The 22,853-nt window shown below is 41.8% G+C and overlaps 1 protein-coding gene across 2 annotated transcripts in view; it reads left to right on the forward strand.

Moving 5' to 3' along the window:
• RTF1 (RTF1 homolog, Paf1/RNA polymerase II complex component) overlaps positions 1-22,853 on the forward strand; it is a 53,898-nt gene that overhangs the window by 11,517 nt on the left and 19,528 nt on the right. For both annotated transcript variants that reach the window (XM_034993524.1, XM_034993525.1), the window contains exons 2-4: positions 2,764-2,874; positions 17,111-17,258; positions 18,006-18,210. In XM_034993524.1, coding sequence (XP_034849415.1) covers positions 2,764-2,874; positions 17,111-17,258; positions 18,006-18,210 — 464 coding nt within the window. The remainder of the gene's footprint in view (positions 1-2,763; positions 2,875-17,110; positions 17,259-18,005; positions 18,211-22,853) is intronic.

Consider the following 22,853-nt stretch of genomic DNA (forward strand, 5'->3'; position numbering starts at 1 on the left):
TGCGGGCTTGATCCCAGGATCTGGAGATCATGACCCGAGCTGAAATCAAGAGTCAGATGCTTAACCAACTGAGTCACCCAGGCGCCCCTAAAATAAATCTTTTAAAAAAAAAATCTTACATGTACACAAAAACCTGTGTATGAACATGTAATTGCCTCCAGATGGAAACAACCCAAATGTTTTTCAAGTGGTAAAGTGTGGTATATCCACACAATGGAATACTACTTAACAATAAAAAGGAACAAACTACCAATATGTGCTGCAGCATGGATGAATCTCAAATGCATTATGCTAAAAAGCCAGACTCAAAACGCTGCATACTGTACGGTTCTATTTATGTGATATTCTACAACAGATCTATGGTTGTTGGAGGATGGAAGGAGGGATATAAGAGCACTAACTTCCTGAAAAGGCTAAAGATCATAAGAACACTCTACTTTTTTTTATACCAAGACAGTAACTCGTCTTGATCAAATGCAAATTACAATAATATTTGTGGGGATGATAGAACTGTCCTATATCTTGATTGTGGGAATAGTTAAACTGTATGTATTTGTCGAATTCTTAGAACTTATGCATAAGAAAGGATAAAATGTACTATATGTAAGTTACACCTTGGGTTTTTTTTCCTTCAATTTTATTTTTAATTTTATTTATTTTTATTTTTTAATCAGAGAGAGAGAGCAAGCGAGGGAGCACAAGCAGGGGGAGTGGCAGGCAGAGGGAAAAGCAGGCTCCCTGCTGAGCAAGGAGCCCGATGCGGGACTTGATCCCAGGACCTTAGGATCATGACCTGAGCTGAAGGCAGCCGCTTAACCAGCTGAGCCACCCAGGCATCCTCATTTATTTATTTTTTAAAAATTTCATATATCAGCGAGAGAGAGAGTGTGCACGCACCTGAGTGGAGGGAGGGGCAAAGGGAGAAGGACAAGCAAACTTTCCACTGAGCACAGAGCCTGTTGCAGGGCTCAAGCCCGGGACCCAAGATCATAATCTCAGCTGAAGCCAGATGCATAACTGACTGAGCCACCCAGGTGCCCCTGTTTTTGTTTTTGTTTTTTAAGATTTTATTTTTAAGTAATCTCTATACCCAATGGGGGGCTCAAACGCACAACCCCAAGATGAAGAGGCATGCTCCACCAACTAAGCCAGCCAGGTGCCCCCTCAGGTTTTTAAAAGACAGTAAACACACATACTTACTGCTGTAATTTGCATTGGTCAATAGGAGTTTCTATTTTGGAATGAAAAAGTAGTGTTCTTATGATCTTCAGCCTTTTCAGGAAGTTGGTGTGGTAGCTCTCTTCAATGAAATGAGAAGAGTAACATTTCATGACTACTTATGAAGGAAGAGAGCGGGTCAGCTGTTAATCTGAGAAGGTCATTTTCTCATTCTGGCCAGGGCAGTATACACCTAAAATAGAAAGAGACTGGAAGAAGAAAACAGATACTTTGTAGCAAGTCTATTATTTTAAAATCCATCTTGGCATTTGACTTATAATTGTATAGCACCATCATCATCAAGAAATAATACTACTAGTATTTATTAGTTGTATTTTTGTCTTTTTTGGCAGAAGGGAAAAATGTTTTAGACTGGTAAACCATGACTGAGTTACGAGGTAGGGTCTGCCTGCCCTGGTTTGAATTCTGGCTCTATCATGTACTAGCTGTGTTACCCTGAGTAAGTTTCTAACCTTTCCTGCTGCTTAGTTTCTTTATCTTCAAATGGGGATGAAGACAGTACTTACCTTCAGGTTGTCCTGAAGATTAAGTGTTAGATACTTAGAAAAGTACTTGGTGCCTAGTAAGTACAGTATAATTTTGGACTGGTGCTGATACTATAGAAGGTAAGAACCAGAGAAGTTTCCTTTTGTTGCATGTTTGAGTGACTGGACTGAGTTGGTGAGAAGTAACAGGAGAGAGGAACCATGTGAAAGCAAATTCTGGTTCTAGCCATGACACTTACTGGCACATCCCTCCCCCTGTAATCTGTCATAAATCACCAGGACAAAGCAGAGGTGGTGAATGGGAACATTTGGGTTGTCAAATTAGGATACTGATGTAGATGCCAGAACACTTACTGCTTGTTGTCAGGCTCTGGATTAAACACCAAAAATATACTCATTTTACCCCCTGGTTCAAGCATTCAAATTAAAAGATGATCTTAGAAGGGCACCTGGGTGGCTCAGTTGGTTAAGCATCTGACTCTTGATCTCAGCTCAGGTCTTGATCTCAGGGTCAGGAGTTCAAGCCCCGCTCTGGGCTCCTTGTTGGGTATGGAGCCCACTGAAAAAAAAATTATCTTAGAAACTTGTAGTTTGTCAGCTTATTCAGAACAATCCCACAAATCCAGTTTTTCCATGACTACAATAAGAGGATGCTTAGAGTATTAGTTAGCTATACCAGTTAGAACAGTGAGCAGATTACCTTTGAAAATATGGTTCTCATATCAATTCCTAAGAATCAGTACTTGTGTAGCTTATAGAGGAAATGGTGACAGTTTGGGAGTAACCTCCAGTTCAGTTTTCTAGTCATTTTTGCATTTCAGACATATATTTCCCATTAAGAAGAAAGGGACAGATTTTGTCTTTAGTGCTTAGGAATACTGGCAGTCAGTCTTTTCGTGTGATAAAAGTTCCCATGATGACAACTTTGAATTGAAAGCACAAAGAGGTGGAAGAGACCTAGGGAAGGTGGGCATTTGGCTATTCTTGAATGTTTTTTCTCCGTTGAACCAAACTCATGTGTCTACTTCTGCCCTGTTAGGAGCTCTTGTCTCTGGCAAAGCGGAAGCGAAGTGACTCTGAGGAGAAGGAGCCACCTGTGAGTCAGCCTGCAGCCTCCTCAGACTCTGAGACATCCAACAGTGATGACGAGGTGGGTGTGGAGGGGCTCGGCCCCAGGGACTGCGTGGTATTTGAGGGCCCTGAGGTGGTGACTCCTGACAGCCTCTTTTCCTTAAATGGAGACCATACTGCCTAAGATCTACCAGAACTTCTTAGGGAAAGAAAATTGTGTAAGGAAAGCTCTCGAATTGTCATGTGTCCTTGTGCTGTCAGTTACCTAGTGGGCCCCTCTGCAGGGCACTTGCGGTCATCGTTTAGTGGCTTGTTTCCAGCCCTGTTGCAAAAGAAGAGGCACAACCTGTTAGTCTTCATCTCTTTATTTTATCTATTTTTTGTCATTGTTTTCATTCCACTCTCATGTTAGAAAAGAAATTCTGGGGGCTCCTGGGTGGCTCAGTCAGTTAAGCATCGGACTCTTGATTTCAGCTCAGGTCATGATCTCAGGGCTGTGAGATCGAGCCCACTGTTGGGCTCTGTGCTCAGCAAGGGGTCTGCATGAAGATTCTCTCCCTCTGCCCCTCCCCCCACTCATGTGCAAGTACTCTCTCAAATAAATAAAGAAATCTTAAAAATAAAAGAGAGAGGGCACCTGGGTGGCTCAGTCGTTAAGCGTCTGCCTTCTGCTCAGGTCGTGATCCCAGGGTCCTGGGATCAAGCCCCACATGGGGCTCCCTGCTCAGTGGGAAGCCTGCTTCTCCCTCTCCCACTCCCCCTGCTTGTGTTCCCTCTCTCGCTGTGTCACTCTCTGTCAAATAAATAAGTAAAATCTTAAAAAAAAAGAGAGAATGCCATATGTTCGGGTGCCTGGCTGACTCAGTCAGTGGAGCATGCAACTCTTGATCTTAGGGTCCTGAGTTGAAGCCCCCCCCACATTGGGTATGGCTTAAAAAATAAATAAAATATTTTTTTAAAAAAAAGAATGCTGTATGTTAGTGGGAAATACTTTAGCAAGGCAAGAGGCTTTCTTTGGATAGATTGAATCAACAGCCTCAGGGTGATGGTAATTTTTTTTTTAATTAAAGGTTTTTATTTATTTGACAGAGAGAGACAGCAAGAGAGGGAACACAAGCAGGGGGAGTGAGAGAGGGAGAAGCAGGCTTCCCGCCAAGTGGGGAACCCGATGTGGGACTCGATCCCAGGACCCTGGGATCATGACCTGAGCCGAAGGCAGACGCTTAACCGACTGAGCCACCCAGGCGCCCCAATGGTGGTAATTTTTAAGGAGGAATATTCAGCTGTTCATTGTTTAAACCAAGGTGACTTTCCCAAACTGCCCACCACCAAACAAGGTTGTAAAAGATCTATAACCTTAATGGAAGAGAGGGATGAGGGGAAAGGTCTTTGAAGCCCTCCTACGTGTTCCTCATTTGATTTAAAATACTTTTTTTCCTTTAGTAATTTCCTGGAGAGAGGCCAGATACCACCTTTCTGTTGAAGCTCATACCCTGCAGTCTTTGGGAGTGGGGTGGGAATAGATAGATAGATAGATAGATAGATAGATAGATAGATAGGGGAGTCCCCCTCGGGGCTTGAACTCACCAACCCTGAGATCAAGACCCAAGCTGAGATCGAGTCAGACACTTAACCAACTGAACCACACAGGTGCCCCTAGGAAAATATTTTTAACAGTGTATTTATTTTGTTTTAAAGATCCACCAAAAAATAAAAATAAAAAAAAAAAATAAAGTTCCACTAAAGTAAAAAATGTTTTTTTAATTATAATGAAATTTAATTAACATCTAGAATAATCTTTACCAGTGCCCTGCATATGCAAATTAGGAGTGATTATATTCTGATTGACTGTAGTGATGTTCTCTTAATCTTAAATAATTTAATCTAAAATTGCTTTCCATAGCAAGAGGTAGTGAAAATGTGGGTTTTTGGGCACCTGGGTGGCTCAGTTGGTTAAGCGACAGCCTTCGGCTCAGGTCATGATCCCGGAGTCCTGGGATCGAGTTCCACATCGGGCTCCCTGCTCAACGGGGAGTCTGCTTCTCCCTCTGACCCTATCCCCTCTCATGCTGTTTCTCTCTCTCTCTCTCTCTCTCTCAAATAAATAAATTAATTAATTTAAAAAAATTTAAAAAAAAATGTGAGTTTTTTTCTTTTGTTTATTTTTAATATACTATATTAACTAACTAGAGGAACTATAATTCCTCTCAAATTGATAAAATAACTCTGTTAGAAAAGCAGTAGGCTCTGAAGTAATTTTTTGCTTTTTTGTTTTTCTTAAAAAAAATGCATAGACAGTACAGGAAAATGTTGAAATAATTCCCTTTCCCACCATTCCTACATGAACTACTTTTATTTTTCATGTTTCAAAAGTCAGCTTCTGTGGGTTCCCCCCTAATATCTGAGAAGTTTGAATCTGTGTTCCGTCTGGAATACCCTGTAACATGGTTATGGTCTTCGCAATTCCTTAAGATACAAGCAATAACTATCCTTTGAAGTATTTGGTTCTCCATAGTCCTGTCATTAGATCAAAGTCCTCGGTATACAGTCACTGTAAGGAGTCCCTTTATCCTTTTTAGCTGCTTCTACCAGAAGGGCCGAGTATGTGTCAACCTCCTAGCATTAGAGGAGTCCAAAACTTGTACTAGAGTAGATCCAGCGTTTCTAAAAGCTTTTACAGCTTACAGTTCCCTGTGTCACTCACAGCTACTTAACCAAGTCTAAATGTCCTCACCTTAGAATGCAACCCAACTGCTTATGCGCTTGTTGGAGAACAAGCTGACACGCAAGCAGCACCCTGCTCCCTGAGACTTTGAGTAACTTTCCCCCACGAGGTTCTTTGCTCTTGCTGCTGCCTCCAGGTCCCAGGCTCTACCCTAGTCGCCTTTCCCCCACACCCACTCGGAATAGCAGCCTCTATAACACGGTCATTCTGAAAGGTGCCTCTTTGGTTTGCATTTTGGCCCAGGCTACTAGCTTAGCACAGATGACCTCAAAGTTAGGGTGCATATTTCATTAACTTGGACAGTTAAACAAACTGTCCAGAAAGATTTAAATATTTTTTTAAAAAATCCTCAGGACACCTAGGTGGCCGGTCAGTCGGTTAAGCGTCTGCCTTCAGCTCAGGTCATGATCCCAGGGTCCTGGGATCGAGTACCACATTGGGCTCCCTGCTCAGCACAGAGGCTACTTCTCCCTCTGCCTGCTGCTCCCCCTGCTTGTGCTCTCATGCTCTCTTTGCTCTATCTGGCAAATAAATAAATTTTTTAAAAATCTTTAAAAAAAAAAAATCCTGCCAACTACTGGAGAACTCAGTGGTATTACTCTGAACTCAGATTTATGGCTGCCTTAAAGATACTCTAAGGTAGGTAGGGGATTTCTGCAAGATCCTTAGAATGTGAAGTTTGAGGCAGAGGCTTTTGCTTTTTTCCCCTCTCTCGTGATGTTCATACATCGGGGTAGGTAAAAACCACATACTGAAGTAATTTACTATGTCTTCTGATTCCTGCTGTGGCGCTTATATCCGTATGAACTACAACATAGCCTTTTTGGAATTTGGTTGTTCAAGTTGCAGTTCTCAGTTAGGTAGAGTCTATGATCTAACTTCTGTTCCAGAAGCTACTCTGGAGTTTTTTTTTTAAATACACCTCCTAGCCCTTCTCCCCTTCCACTCTTATTGTTCATTGTTATTAGTAAGCCATGAATACTGGTAGAAGTATGTCGGTCCCTTCAGATTTGCTAGAACAGAAAACTGGTCAAGAACAACTGAGTTAGTGTGCCTGGGTGGCTCAGTTGGTTAAGCGACTGCCTTCGGCTCAGGTCATGATCCTGGAGTCCCGGGATCAAGTCCCTCATCGGGCTCCCTGCTCAGCGGGGGGTCTGCTTCTCCCTCTGCCCTCTTCCCTCTCGTGCTCTCTCTATCTCATTCTCTCTCTCAAATAAATAAATAAAATCTTTAAAAAAAAAAAAAAAAAGAACAACTGAGTTAGAAAGCTAATGGGTGGTTTGTTAAAAGGGTAGACATGCCCTAAGTTTAGAGCCAGAAGGTATCTAGCTAATTAATCAGGAGCAGTAGAAGAGGGGAATAGAGAGAAGTTAATGGACATTTCCTATGCAGAAAAAACTGGTACATTGGACATAAAGTGTAAGGTTCAAGTAGGGAAGGAATAGTAGATATTTCGTGTGTAGTATCTTTGCAGGGAGGAAAACCTAAATTTAATGAAAGAGAATATACTTGTGTATTATGTTTGGTGAAGAGATTATTCTCAATGATATCTTGGGACACATGTGAAAATAAGATGCAGGACTCTTTCTATAAGGCTTACATTGCCCAAGCCTGGGAAATTGGAAAGCACACTTCAGTGGTAGGTCATAAGACCATGGTGTGGCATTTTGGTGTTGTCACTTCCTGTCCCTGAAAGCATTTGATAGGAAAAACACCACCAAGGGTACAAACAGGAGTGATAGGGAGGAAAAATAACAGGGAGGAGGAGAGAGCTAGCAACCACTCATTCACACGATGGGATTTAAAAAAAAAAAAAAAAGGCCCAAACAAAAATGTCCATTTGTTAGAAAGAAGAGAGTCCACGGGCGCCTGGGTGGCTCAGTCGTTAAGCGTCTGCCTTCGGCTCAGGTCATGATCCCAGGGTCCTGGGATCGAGTCCCACATCGTGCTCCCTGCTCTGCAGGAAGCCTGCTTCTCCCTCTCCCACTCCCCCGGCTTGTGTTCCTGCTCTCGGTATGTCTCTCTCTGTCAAATAAATAAATAAAATCTTAAAAGAAAAAAAGAAAGAAGAGAGTCCTAAATCAAATAGTTCAGAATCCTTTTTTTTAATTTTATTTTTTAGTGGGGAGGGTGGCGGGGGTGGGGGCTGGGGAGGACCAAAGGGAGGGAGAGAGAATCTCAAGCAGACTCCCTGCCGAGTGCGGAGCCCTACACTGGGTTTGATGTCATGACTGCGAGATCATGACCTGAGCTGAAATCAGGAGTTGGATGCCTAACCGACTGTGCCACTCAGGCGCCCCCAGAATCCTTTTCAAAAACATGGTGGAGGGGCACCTGGGTGGCTCAGTCGTTAAGCGTCTGCCTTCAGCTCAGGTCATGGTCCCAGGGCCCTGGGATCGAGCCCCGCATTGGGCTCCCTGCTCGGCGGGAAGCCTGCTTCTCCCTCTCCCACTCCCCCTGCTTGTGTTCCCTCTCTCCCTGTCTCTCTCTCTGTCAAATAAATAAATAAATAAAAATCTTCAAAAAAAAATTAAAAAAAAAACATGGTGGATCATGCGCCTGGCTGCTCAGTTGGAGCGTGTGACTCTTGATCTTGGGGTTGTGAGTTCAAGCCCTACATTGGATTTAGAGATTACTTAAAGATAAAAATCTTGGGGCACCTGGGTGGCTCAGTTGGTTGAGTGTCTGCCTTCAGCTCGGGTCATGATCTCAGGGTTCTGGGATCAAGCCCCATGTCAGCTCCCTGCTCAGCGGGGAGTCTGCTCCATCTCCCTCCACTCATGCTTTCTTTCTTTCTTTCTTCCTTCCCTTCCCTTCCCCTTCCCCTTCCCCTTCCCCTTCCCCTTTCTTCTTTCTTCTTTCTTCTTTCTTCTTTCTTTCGTTCGTTTTATTTATTTATTTGACAGAGAGAGACACAGCAAGAGAGGGAACACAAGCAGGGGGAGAGGGAGAAGCAGGCTTCCCGTGGAGCAGGGAGCCCTACATGGGGCTTGATCCCAGGACCCTGGGATCATGACCTGAGCCAAAGGCAGATGCCTGATGACTGAGCCACCCAGGCGCCCCCATGCTCTCTCTCAAATAAATAAAATCTTTTTAAAATAATTAATTAATTAATTAAAAATAAAAATCATAAAAAAAAACCCCACCAAAAACATGGTGGATCTCATAGAAACAGCTACAGCTAAATAAGAAGGAAGCCCTGATTTCCTTACTTGTTATTAGTAAAAATCACATTGAAAAACCAAAACCCTTTTTTTATTGTTCAGCATTGAATAAAACTACATTAGACAAAGTAAGGAAACAGCTGAATTATCTTCTAAAACCCTCTGCCTAAGCGAGAGTTATTTTTTAAAGTTTCATGTATAGTCTTGTTTGCAGCATTTTTGAGAAATAAAAGCATTTGGCCCAGCCCTGTAGTTCAGTACTTGTCACACCTGTTTTTTCTTTCCACTTGCCTCTTTGAAGACTTTGCTCTCCTCTTGCTTTTCCCCCATTTCATTTCGTTTTACTTTCTTTCTGAGGCTTCTTCCTTCTCTTTTTTTCTTATCTGATCTTTCAGATTCTCTCATTTGGATCTATTTGCGCTCCTATTCCCGCTCTGTTATCTCTTGCTGGTTCCAGTATTTTTATTAATAGAACATTTTGAAAATGATACAACTTATGAATTCATTTAGTAACAACTTCTCCGGGAAGTCGACCTAGATATCCAAGAGCATGTTGTGATTGCTTTACCATACAGATAATTAGCACAAGCTCTCAAGAAAGGTCTTCCCTGCTAAGCTAGTATTTCCCCGTGTGTATATTGGTTTAGTGGAGTTTCCATACACACCATACCTCTGGAACAAGATGTTACATGTAGATGAATTACGCCAGTACTGAAACTAAATCTTTGAAAATCCAGAAAATCATTGTAGTTGGAAAATTTTTTGATAGATATTATTATATATGGTTGTTTTTCTTGCTGATTTAGTCATGATTATGAATGGCAGTTCTTGTATTGTGAAATAAGGACTTCCAGAATATTGAGCTGTGTGTAGTGCATTTTACACCTTTCTCCTCTGTGAACGTTTGTAAGAAGTGGCCATTGTTCTTTTTTTTTCTAAATTTAATTTAATTTTTTTTTTTTAAAGATTTTATTTATTTATTTGACAGAGAGAGACACAGCGAGAGAGGGAACACAGGCAGGGGGAGTGGGAGAGGGAGAAGCAGGCCTCCCGCCGAGCAGGGAGCCCAATGCCGGGCTCGATCCCAGGACCCTGGGATCATGACCTGAGCCGAAGGCAGACGCTTAACGACTGAGCCACCCAGGCGCCCCTGTTCTCCTCTTTTGGTAGTCTTTCTACTACCAACCTCCTGCATCTGATCTTGGGGTCAGGAACCCAGGTGACCCGCTACAGTTTAGGTCAGAATACTCTGCATTAGTACTTGATTTTAGCAACAGCTATGTGGATTGCTTACAAGCCTTTTTTTTTTTTTAACATCTTGGTTCTTGGCTATGTAGATAACCGTACAGTAGCACCTCATTTATCTAGACACCATAAAATCTCATCATAAGAATTTGGAAAAAAACGAAGTGATTTTCATGGACCACTTGCTCAAACTTGTTTACATTCTGACACTTCCACCAAGCAGTGGAATGGAGGTACTGATTATCTTTTACTTTTTTTTTTTAAGATTTTATTTATTTATTTGAGAGAGAGACTGAGATAGAGAGAGCATGAGAGGGGGGAGGGTCAGAGGGAGAAGCAGACCCCCCGCTGAGCAGGGAGCCGGATGCGGGACTTGATCCCGGGACTCCAGGATCATGACCTGAGCCGAAGGCAGTCACTTAACCAACTGAGCCACCCAGGCGTCCATCTTTTACATTTTTTTGTATGACTGCTGTTTCACTTCTGTTTTTGTCTCCATAATCAGGCTGCAAGTTTTTATGACTGAATGTAGGGATTCTGTGTGTTTTCCAGTTAAATATATGTGATTGTCTGATTACAGAATACAGTAGTATCTTTTGTACTCTAATTACACAGTAGAAGGAAAAAGAAAGCTGAGCTACCCTTCATGTCCTTTAGCTATCCTTCATACTCTTTAATATTCTGTTAAATTGCATTTACTCTTCAACTCCGCTGACCCTTTTCTACCTTCGGGGGAAAAAACATAATCAGGGACGCCTGGGTGGCTCAGTTGGTTGGGCAACTGCCTTCGGCTCGGGTCATGATCCTGGAGTCCCGGGATCGAGTCCCGCATCGGGTTCCCTGCTTAGCGGAGAGTCTGCTTCTCCCTCTGACCCTCCCCCCTCTTGTGCGCTCTCTCTCTCTCATTCTCTCTCAAATAAATAAATAAAGTCTTTAAAAAAAAAAAAAAAGAAAAAAACATAATCAGGAACCATGTCCTCCCCACATACCTCTTTGCTGGCCACTGTTAAGGTCTAGAATGATGACTACAGAATCCTTTTGATAGTTGCTTCGACTTAGTATACCACTTCATGAAGAATCCTACTTTAGAAATCCAAGGGGTCGGGCGCCTGGGTGGCTCAGTTGGTTAAGCAACTACCTTCGGCTCAGGTCATGATCCTGGAGTCCCAGGATCAAGTCCCGCATCGGGCTCCCTGCTCGGCGGGGAGTCTGCTTCTCCCTCTGACCCCCCCCACTCTCATGTGCTCTCTCTCATTCTCTCTCTCAAATAAATAAAATCTTAAAAAAAAAAAAAAAATCCGAGGGGTCATAGAGATCATCTGGACTCCCCTATTTCAGAAATGGTATTAAAACAGGCTAATAAAAGTTCTGATTTCCTTTTCCCATCATAAAGAATATCCTGCCTTTATATAGAACTTCATGGTTTCTGATGTGCTCTGTGTACTTCTATTCTGTCTCCTTTGAGTCTCAAACTACCCTGATAGGTGGTCAAGGTAGTATTATTATTCCTACTTTACAGATAAGGTAACACTCTCAGGTGGAGGGCTTGGGCTGTATTCCAGTTCTTTTAACCCCTGATCCCAGCGTGATTTATCACTAGCCCAGCTGTTCTTGAACACTACTAACCTCGGCGATGTATTTCATTTTACTTGTAAATTCATTTCAGAGTAATTGCCCTGCTGTGGTTTCTACTCTGGATCCTGAGACCTCGAATATGATCTTCCTTGCCCATTAGAAATACCCTCTCTGAAATCTTGACGTTTCTGCTTCAGGATGTTCAAAATCCTGCATCTCAATATTACCCAAGTCCAGAACAACCACTTGCCACCCCGTGTTCCTCCGGTCTGTCAGCTGCTTCCCTGAGTAGGCCCGGCCTACACCACCCCCACACACTAAAGCTGGTACCAGGTTGTGTGGTACTAACCCTCCTTGTATCATTAGATCATGCTGCCCGTTATAGGATCTGTTACATCAGCGAGAGTCAAAGTGCTCATTTTAATTCAGTAGTGAAGAACGCATCTTCTTTCCAGTCTCTGTTTGAGGTTTTCTTAGCTGCTTGTCTACATGACGCTTCCCTGATGGTGAGTGTGGGCCTGCCTCCGCATAGAAGTCCCGCGCGAACAGGTAGTCATGTGTGTGACTGGCAATCTCCTGACTGGCAACGCATCCTTGCCCTTTCCCACATTGTTTTTGAGCAGCTCTCACTGGGGACGTTCAGGCCTTTGTACTCAGATGCCCATCAGCAGGCACTTACCTTTTCATGCTTGCCTTCCGTGTGCCGCGTCCACAGTCACAGCAGAGCCTGCCTTTCAGTAGAGTCACGGTTCCCAAAACACATTTTAAAATGCCAGTCAGGGGCGCCTGGGTGGCGCAGTCGATGAAGCGCCTGGCTCTTGGTCTTGGTTTCAGCTCAGGTCATGATCTCACGGGTCCTGAGATGGAGCGCCGCCTGGGGCTCCGTGCTCAGCAGGGAGTCTTCTTGAAGGTCCTCTCCCTCTGCCCCTCCTCCCACTTGCCCTTGCGCACACATACTCTTTCCCTCTCTAAAATAAGTCTTTAAAAAAATAAAAAATAAAATGCCGGGTCATTTCCTGTACTCTCTGCTGGATGGGGAAAGCCTAAGAGTGTATTCCTTTAATCCTGTCCTTTATTCTTTAGACTCCATTTACTACCACACTCTGGCAATGAAAGAAGGATTCATTTACCTTCTGTCTTAGAGTCAACAGAGTAAGTCTTTTGCAGGGACAGGGGAGCAACCTCTGGGCTGTAGAACTGGATTAAGATATTTCTGTATTGATGTTACCTGCCATAAGCTTTGACCCTGTCCTTTATGGTTTATCAGAGACTGTGATCTTGGGAGAAGAGATGCTGGACAAATATTTCAAATAGGTGCTTAGACCAAAAACATTCAGGAACCTGTAGTTTATGGGAGTAAAAGTCAAATATGACAAATGTGATCTGCGACTAATATAACACTGTATGTTAACTATACTGGAATCAAAATAGAATAAAATAAACAAAAAACAAATGTGATCTATTCTCCAGGAAAAAAAAAATCTTTGGAAGATGATTGGAACTCATTTGAGTGTCTTTCTGTATACTAATAATACATAAATAATAGACTGGCCCCCACATTTTAAGTGATTATTTATCTTTGGGTGGTGAAATACAAGTAATTTTCTTTAAGATTTATTTATTTTAGAGAGAGAGCATGAGCAGGAGGGGCAGAGGGAGAGCGAATCTCAAGTAGACTGCGCTGAGCATGGAGTCTGTCATGGGGCCTGATCTCACAACCCTGAGATCACCACCTGAGCCGAAACCAAGAGTTGGACGCTTAACCATCTGTGCCACCCAGCATCCCTAAGTGATTTTTTTTTAAACTTTAAAAATACTTTCGTATGTTTTCAAAGATTCATATAATGAGCATATATTGGTTTTAAAATTCGATTTTAAAGTTGTATCAAAAATAAGATACTTTTTTAGAAAGTAAATATACAAACAGCTTAATCCAGCTTCTCAGAACTGAAAGGCATATTCATAAGAATTCGTATTTTTTACTTTTTTACTTTCTAAAAGATTTACTTATATATTTTTATTTTAGAGAGAGAGAGCATGAGCCAGGGGAGGGGCGGAGAATCTCCAGCAGCTTCCCTGCTGAGCACGGAGTCTTTTAGAGCCTGTTGCAGGGCTCAGTCTCACAATCCTGAGATGATGACCTGAGACGGAATCGAGTCAGTCACTTAACCGACTGAGCCACCCAGGTGCCCCAAGATTTTGTATTTTAAAGTAAAGTCATGTACGTACAATTCCCCTAAAACCCTGTCACGTATATGTGACGCTGGTTGTCAATGGCATGACAGACCCTATTGAGTCAGTGTCACGGGAGATGAAGGTGGTTTTATTGTCTCATTTCTTTTGAAATTGCTAGAAGGAAAAAAATGAGGTTCCCTTCCCACTCAGATTTAGCCAGGAAAGCCCTTGTGAAGTCGAAACATTTTATTTTCTTCTGTTTTTACTCTTATCTTTCCTCCTTCTCCCCCAAGGGATAAATAGCATAGACTGCAAATGAGGGACAGTTGCTAGGCTCAGGCAGTGGCAGATCGAAGAAGATAGAGGGGGGAAGGATAAGGAAGCTAAGTAGCTTCCTGGCACATCCTGAATTTGACTCACCTGTGTGACCTGATTTAACATTCACCTTTTTTGCTCTCATAGAAACTTTTTCCCCATTCTGGGGAGTTCAGAATTGACTCTGTTGCACATGAGAAACTGCAACCTGTAGGCAGAAATAGACCTAGCCACTCTTAACACACATGTGACCCTGGTAGCTCAATCTTTACCCTCTCGGCCTCTTCATATTCCCATTGGTAGAAATACCAAGGGCCAAGACACACTGTTTGAAAGAGGTTTCATAACCAACCAGTAACTATTGACTACTTATTATGTGTGTAGTTGTGCTATTTCTTGTAACCAAAGCCCATACAAAAGGTGTTTTATACATTATTGCCTGTAGAAATATGTGTATTGTCAGCATGGGAAGCTGATACATTTTAGCTCAGTTGACTAAGATACTGAACCCATTGGTCTTTTTTGGATTCTTTCAAACTGACCTAAAAATTATCTTCCTTGAGTGATTAAAGTTTGAAATGGTTGAAAAGTAGGCTTTAGGGGCGCCTGGGTAGATCAGTCGTTATGTGTCTGCCTTCGGCTCAGGTCATGATCCTGGTGTCCTGGGATCAAGCCCATCAGGCTCCCTACTCCGCGGGAAGCCTGCTTCTCCCTCTCCCACTACCCCTGCTTGTGTTCCTGCTCTCACTATCTCTCTCTCTCTCAAATAAATAAAATCTTTTTTTTTTAATGTTTTATTTATTTATTCATGAGAGTCAGAGAGAGAGAGAGAGGCAGAGGCAGAGGGAGAAGCAGGCTCCCCGCCTAGCAGGGAGCCCGATGCAAGACTCGATCCCAGGACCCCGGGATCATGACCTGAGCCGAAGGCAGACGCTTAATGACTGAGCCACCCAGGCGCCCATAAATAAATAAAATCTTAAAAAAAAAAAAAAAGTAGGCTTTAGAGGGGAAGCATTGGGATTTCTTACTAAATAATAATCTAGGTGTTGAAATGTTAAAGTTTGAGGGGTAAATTCACTTAATAAAGAAAAGTTGCTCTTTACTCATTTAATATATCATTCTTGAACATGTGACTTTTTTTTTTCACTTTTCCCTTCTTCCTAGCTCGTAAGTACAAAAATAAGTGGCAATTAAAATAACCAAGAGTAGGGGCGGCTGGGTGGCTCAGTTGGTTAAGCGTCCGACTCTTGGTTTCAGCTCAGGTCATGATCTCAGGGTCCTGGGATCGAGCCCCGCATCAGGCTCCCCGCTTAGCAGGGAGTCTGCTTATCTCTCTCTCTCTCTCTCTCTCTCTGCCCTTCCCCCAGCTCATGTGTGTGCACGTGTGCACACTCTCCTCTCACTTTTTCTCTCTCTCTCTCAAATTTTTTTAAAAAATAACAGTAAATTAAAATGTGAAAGGGATTTTAATTCTTTGATTTTTCAGTACTTTAATCTGGCAGACTGTGGGCTTTTAAGAGTAGCTCATAACGACCTTTCTAAGATGGTAACTCCACCAGAACCACCCCTCCACCATCCCCCAAAAATACCCCCAAAATAAATTTACTTCTGATCTTAACTATTGTGAGGTAGGAAATCAATTTATGATCACATTATAGGAGTAACAAAGACTTTGTACTTTTGTTAAATAGTAGATGTAGAAATTTTCTGTTAATACTAAATCTATAATTCAATGTGATGCTAGAAAAATGATTATTTTTTGTGGTACATAAAATAAAGCTCCCAAGTAAAGTATTTTTCCCCTAAAATCATCCTCCTAAAATTGGCAAGTTAAACTATCAAATGAGGTATGGTTTAATATGACCAAATAGTTTTTAACAGTCTTTTTTTTTTTTTTAAGCTTTATTTATTTATTTGAGGGGGATGAGGGGCAGAGGGAGAGGGAGAAAGAGAAAGAGGCTTAAGCCGCCTCTGTGCTGGGTGGAGCCCAACACAGGGCTCGATCCCACAACCCTGAGATCATGACCTGAGCCGAAACTAAGAGTTGGGTGCTTAACCCACTGCACTACCCAGGCACCCCAATATAACCAAATAGTTGTGGGGGGGTTTTAAGATTTTATTTATTCATTTGACAGAGATAGATACAGCGAGAGAGGGAACACAAGCAGGGGGAGTGGGAGAGGGAGAAGCAGGCTTCCCTCCAGAGCAGGGAGCCCGATGCAGGGCTCAATCCCAGGACCCTGAAATCATGACCTGAGCCGAAGGCAGACGCTTAATGACTGAGCCACCCAGGCGCCCCCAACCAAATAGTTCTTATGAATTTTTAAAACAACCATATAGTCTTTCATTTTTATAATTAAAGTGCTTGATGGAGACAGTTTTATTGGCCTTGAGGTGACTGTGTATTGCCTGCCTGTTATTTGTTAATCCAGATTGCAAGCTTCTTATGTCTTTAGGATCTCCTTTTTATGATCCAATTTAAACATTATGTTGTAGTGTTAACATACGCAGATTTAAAAAAAAGATGCACACACGTATATATATTTAATAATACAGTTTACTCTCTGCCTCCTTGCGATTGGTACCAGTGCTGCCATCTGTGCCAGGGATTGGCCTTCATCCTTTCTCCCTGTGCTTTCTGCAGCTTTCTCCTGCTAACAAGCTTTATTCCCTGCCTTCCTGGGACCCACTCCAGAACTAAACCATCCTCTGTGTATTGAAACCCAGTCATACCAGCCACTAGCCATGACTGCCCTTTATGCCACAAGAAACATTAGAAGCTATGTTCTGTACCAACTGAGTTAGCTCAGTTGACTTGTTGTAAGGTTCATATCTTTGTTTTCCCGTTGTGATAAAAAGTACATTATTTAAATTTTATCTTTGTTATATCTATTATCTACCATCTCTAAGAAATTGCAAACTGGAACTTAGGAAATTTTAAGCAAGGTTTAGAAAAAAATCCATCTTTCTTCGTATACAGTATATTTGTTTTGGGTTGAAAGCCATAGAGACTCCTGTAATCATTTTGATGAATATCAGAGACTCGACTCTTGACTCTTCCAGCTTTTCCCAATAAAGTCCTTGTTTTAGTTTTCCTTTTTCTTTTCTCCTTGTAGTGGACATTTGGGAGCAATAAAAATAAGAAGAAAGGCAAGGCCAGAAAAATAGAGAAGAAAGGAACCATGAAGAAACAAGCCAACAAAACTGCTTCCTCAGGCAGTTCAGATAAAGACAGTTCTGCTGAGAGCTCAGCCCCTGAGGAAGGTGAGCCTGCATTAGAGTCTCAACTCACTTTACCCTGAGTGTATTCTCTTTCCTTTTTCTTGGTTACACATGCATGGTCTGGCTGAGGAGGAAAATCCTTGAACCAGATACAAAACTCAGTGAAAAAATGTTCTTATTTTGAAACCAGTTCCAGAACTTTTGCTGACACTGGAATGAAAGTGAACTTGTTCCGAGACTAGAATGATACACCTTACATTTCTTTTAAGAAATAACATTTATGTGCAAACTGGCCTGTATAGAATTGGCCAAACCTGGTTTTAAGCACATTGCCTGTGAATGTTAGGTCAAATTGAGTTAAGTAAATTCTTATTAAATTGCTAGTTTAACTTAATACTCATTTTTTCCATCACCCTTTATCCTATCATGATCCAGTTCCATTGAGAATTCACCAGTGTAATGACTCATTAAAACATTGAATATTTTAAATGCCAACTAATAAATATAAAAGAAATTATTGAAAATCACCATTTTCAACCTTCATGGTGATAACTGATTTACTTAAGAATTATGAGTCTTAGGAGCACCTGGGTGGCTCAGTCAGTTGAACATCTGACTCTTGATCTCAGCTCAGGTCTTGATCTCAGAGTCACGAATTTAGGCCCTGTATTGGGCATAGAGCTTACTTCAATAAAAGGGGGTGGCAATGATTATCAACACTGTGGGGTCATCTCTGTGGCCTCAGTCTTCTGTAGCATCGGCTAATCTTGTGTTTGGGCCTTGTTGTAGGTGAGGTGTCAGATTCTGACAGCAACAGCTCCTCCTCCAGTTCAGATTCAGACTCTTCCTCAGAAGATGAAGAGTTCCATGATGGCTATGGAGAAGACCTCATGGGCGATGAGGAAGACCGGGCCCGTCTGGAGCAGATGACAGAGAAGGAGAGAGAACAAGAACTGTTCAACCGCATAGAGAAGAGGGAGGTGTTGAAAAAAAGGTACGGTTGTAATTCCTTAATAATAAAACTCATATTTGGAGCCCTGTCTTCCCAGAATTCAGGACTCAGAACTTCTCATAATCTCTGAGATAAGTATCTGACTATCCTTCCAGCATAGTTTTTGGGTTTTTTTTTTTTTTTGAAAACTCAAATGTTAAATTGCCTTTTGATAGTCAAAAGCTGCTTCAGTATTTTTTTTCCCTTTTTTTTTTTTTTTTTTAAGATTTTATTTATTTGTTTGACAGAGCACAGGCAGGGGGAGCGGCAGGTAGAGGGAGAGGGACAAGTAGACTCCACACTGAGCAAGGAGCCTGATGTAGGGCTCGATCCCAGGACCCTGGGATCATGAGTTCTTCCTTATCTCATAACATAATTTCACAGTAAAAATAAACGTGTTTGTTGTCTCTAGAAATAAAATAGTCCTCAGAACTAGGAGCCTTTTCTACCTAACTAATAACATGAAAGAAAAATAGAATTTTCTCTGACCACAGTTAGTTCCATTTCATTTGGAAATCTGTCCCTTTTGGAGACCATATTAAGTATAGTTAGTTATCCTGGACAAGAATGTCTGACTTTCAGCAGCAAGTAATAGACATTTGTTTGGATTATAAATGCTTTCAAGGTTACCTATGTTGGAACAAACAGGACTGAAGAAACTGTGCTGGAGTTGCCAGATAGTTAAGGATGGCTTAAAATTGGTATTTCTGAACAGTGGCGAGCTTAACGAGATTCTTTTTTTTTTTAAAGATTGTATTTTATTTGACAGAGAGAGACACAGCGAGAGAGGGAATGCAAGCAGGGGGAGTGGGGGAGGGAGAAGCAGGCTTCCCACGGAGCAGGGAGCCTGATGCGGGGCTCAATCCCAGGACCCTGGGATCATGACCTGAGCCGAAGGCAGACGCTCAACGACTGAGCCACCCAGGCGCCCTACGAGATCCTTATATAAGGCCAATAGGGCCCCGTGATAAAATCACAGAGTAGGGAATCCTCGGTGGCTCAGTCGTTTAAGCATCTGCCTTCGGCTCAGGTCATGATCCCGGTGTCCTGGGATTGAGCCCCACATTGGGCTCCCTGCTCGGCGGGAAGCCTGCTTCTCCCTCTCCCACTCCACCTGCTTGTGTTCCCTCTCTCACTGTATCTCTATAAAATAAATTTAAAAAAAAATCTTAAAAAAAAAAAAAGTCTGTATAGGGGCATCTATAGTGGCTCCGTCAGTTAAGCGTTGACTCTTGAGCTCAGCTCAGGTCTTGATCCCAGAGTGGGGGTGAGTTCAAGCCCTGTGTTGGGCTCCACACCCAGAGCCTACTTAATAATATAAAAAAAATTTTTTTAATGAAAATATATTGATCTCATTTAATCTTAATAATAGTCTGTTTATGTAAACACCATTAGCATCCCATTTTATAGCCAGCAGCAACAGTAGTGAGATGTCATCTTTAGTTGTTAGGTTCTTAAACTTATTCTAGGCCTGCCCCTTTAAAAAAAATTTTTTTTTTTTTTAAAGATTTTATTTATTTATTTGAGAGAGAGAGAACGAGAGACAGAGAGCAGGAGAGGGAGGAGGGTCAGAGGGAGGAGAAGCAGACTCCCCGCCGAGCAGGGAGCCCGATGCAGGACTCGATCCCGGGACTCCAGGATCATGACCTGAGCCGAAGGCAGAGATGCTTAACCATCTGAGCCACCCAGGCGCCCCCCCAAAAAAATTTTTTTAAGGTGGGTGCAGGTGGTATAAAAGGTAGCTTGTTTGTGGAAATAGCGCTGACATTTGTCTAGGCTCAGTTCAGACTCACTGGCCAGGTGATCTGAATGAGTCCCTTACCTTCTTCCTGCCTCAGCTTCCTCTTTGGGATTATTGTAAGCCTTGAGTGAGATGATATGTATAAGCATATTGTGTAAATAATAAGCTATTAACTTTTTGAAGTAACTTTATTGAGATACATTTTGCATACCACAACACCCATTTAAAGTGTACAATTCATTGGCTCTTATATATTCACAAAGCTGTTCATCACAATAAATTTCAGAACATTTTTATCACCCTGGAAGGAAATCCTCTATCACTACCAGTCATTTCTCTATTTCCTCAGGCCTCCCAGCCCTAGGCAACCAGTAATCTACTTTCTGTCTCTATAGATTTGCCTATTTCTGGACATTTTATGTAAATGGATACAATTATATCTGTATGGATTTGCCTATTTCTGGACATTTTATGTAAATGGAATCATACAATATGTGACTGGCTTCTTTCACTTAGCACATTTTTGAAGTTCATCCACATAGCACATCAGTACTTCATTCCTTTTTATGGCTAAATAATATTTCTTTCTATGTGTATACCACATTCTGTTTATCTGTTCATCTGTTGATTGACATTGGGTTGTTTCCACCTTTTGCTACTGTAAATAGTGCTACTATGAACATTCATGTACAAATATTTGTTTGAGTACTTATTTTCAGTTCCTTTGAATATAGACCTAAGAGTGGAATTGCTGGGTCATATGGTAATTTTATGTTTAACTTTTTGAGAAACCATCAAACTGTTGCCCACAGCAGCTGCACCATTTTGCATATCTACCAGCAGTATATATGGGGTCGAGTATCTCCACATCCTCGCCCACACTTGTTATTTTCCCCTCTTTTTCATAATAACTACCCTGGTGGATGTAGAGTAGTATTTCATTGTGGTCTTTATTTTTCATTTTCCTGTTGACTAATGATATTAATCATCTTATGATATCTTTGTTGGCCAATCATATATCTTTGAAGAAATGTCTGTTCAAATCCTTTTCCCATTATTTAACTGGGTTATTTGTCTTTTTGCTGTTGTGTGGTAAGAGTTCTTTGTATAGTCTGCTTATCAAACCCTTATCAGATATCTGACTTACAAATGTTTTCTCCAATTCTGTGGGTTGTATTTTTCATTCTCTTGCTAGTATTGTTTGATGCACAAAAGTATTTAATTTTGATGAAGTATAAATTTTTTTTCCTTTCCTGTTCAAGCTTTTAATGTCATATCTGAGAATATGCCAAATCCAAGATCATGAAGATTTACCCCTATGTTTTCTTGTAAGAGTTGTACAGTTTTAGATGATCCATTTTGAGATCATTTTTTAATGTGTTATGAGGTAGGGATCTAGCTTTATTCTTTGGCATTCCAATATCTAGTTGTCTCAGTACCTCTTGAAGAGACTATTCTTTCTGCAGTCTTGGCACACTTGTCAAAAATCAATTATCCAGGGGCACCTGAGTGGCTCAGTCGTTAAGCATCTGCCTTCGGCTCAGGTCATGATGCCAAGGTCCTGGGATCGAGCCCCACATCGGGTTCTCTGCTCATCGGAAAGCCTGCTTCTCCCTCTCCCACTCCCCCTGCTTGTGTTCCCTCTCTCTCTATGTCTCTCTCTGTCAAATAAATAAAATCTTAAAAAAATATCAATTATCTATCTACACACACACACACACACACACAGAGGCAGATGCTTAACGACTGAGCCAGACGCCCCAAGCAGTTTGGATTTTTATAGAAATTGTGTTGAATCTATAGATCAGATTTGGGAATATTGCCACCTTAACACTATTAAGTCTTTCAATCCATGAGCCTGTTATCTTTCTATTTATTTAGGTATTCTTTAATTTCTTTAAACACTTGTCTTACAGTTTTGGGTGTAAAAAGCTAGCACTTGTTAAATTTATTCCTATATATTTTTTCTTTTCGGTGCTATTATAAATTGTTTACTTTGTTTCATTTTCAGATTGCTCATTGTAAGTATATAGAAGTACAGTTAATTGTCATATACTGATCCTGCCCCTTCCAACCTTGCTGAGCTCATTTATTAGTTTTAATAGTTTTTAGTAGACTCTTTAAGATTTTCTGTACATAATGGGTGCCTGCAAGGCTCAGTCAGTTGGGCGTCTGCCTTCGGCTCAGGTCATGATCCCAGAGTCCTGGGATCGAGCCCCGCATTGGGCTCCCTGCTCAGCAGGTAGTCTGCTTCTCTTTCTTCCTCTCCCCCTGCTTGTGCTCTCTCTCTCTCTTTCTCTGTCAAATAAATAAATAAAATCTTAAAAAACAAAAAATAGGGGCGCCTGGGTTTGGGCATCTGCCTTCAGCTCAGATCATGATCTTAGGGTCCTGGGGTCGAGCCCCGCATCGGGCGCTCCCTGCTCTGTGGGGGGCCTGCTTCTCCCTCTACCCCTCCCCCTGCTTGTGTTCCCTCTCTCGCTGTGTCTCTCTCTGTCAAATAAATAAATCTTTTAAAAATATATATATTTTTTTTCTATACCTAAGATCATGTGAGAAAAAAAATAAATTTTACTTCTTCCTTTTCTTTTTTTTTTTTTAAAGATTTTATTTATTTATTTGAGAGAGAGAATGAGATAGAGAGCATGAGAGGGGGGAGGGTCAGAGAGAGAGGCAGACTCCCTGCTGAGCAGGGAGCCCGACGTGAGACTCGATCCCAGGACTCCAGGATCATGACCTGAGCTGAAGGCAGTCGCTTAACCAACTGAGCCACCCAGGCGCCCTACTTCTTCCTTTTCAATATGGATTCCTTCTATTTCTTTTTCTTGTCCTCCAGTACGATGTTGAGTAGAAATGATGAGAGTATCCTTGTCTTCTTCCTGATCTGTGGACGAAAGCAGTGTTT

Source organism: Mirounga leonina, unplaced genomic scaffold, assembly GCF_011800145.1.
Source record: "Mirounga leonina isolate KUSES-001 unplaced genomic scaffold, KU_Mleo_1.0 Mir_91, whole genome shotgun sequence".
Taxonomy (NCBI): domain Eukaryota; kingdom Metazoa; phylum Chordata; class Mammalia; order Carnivora; family Phocidae; genus Mirounga; species Mirounga leonina.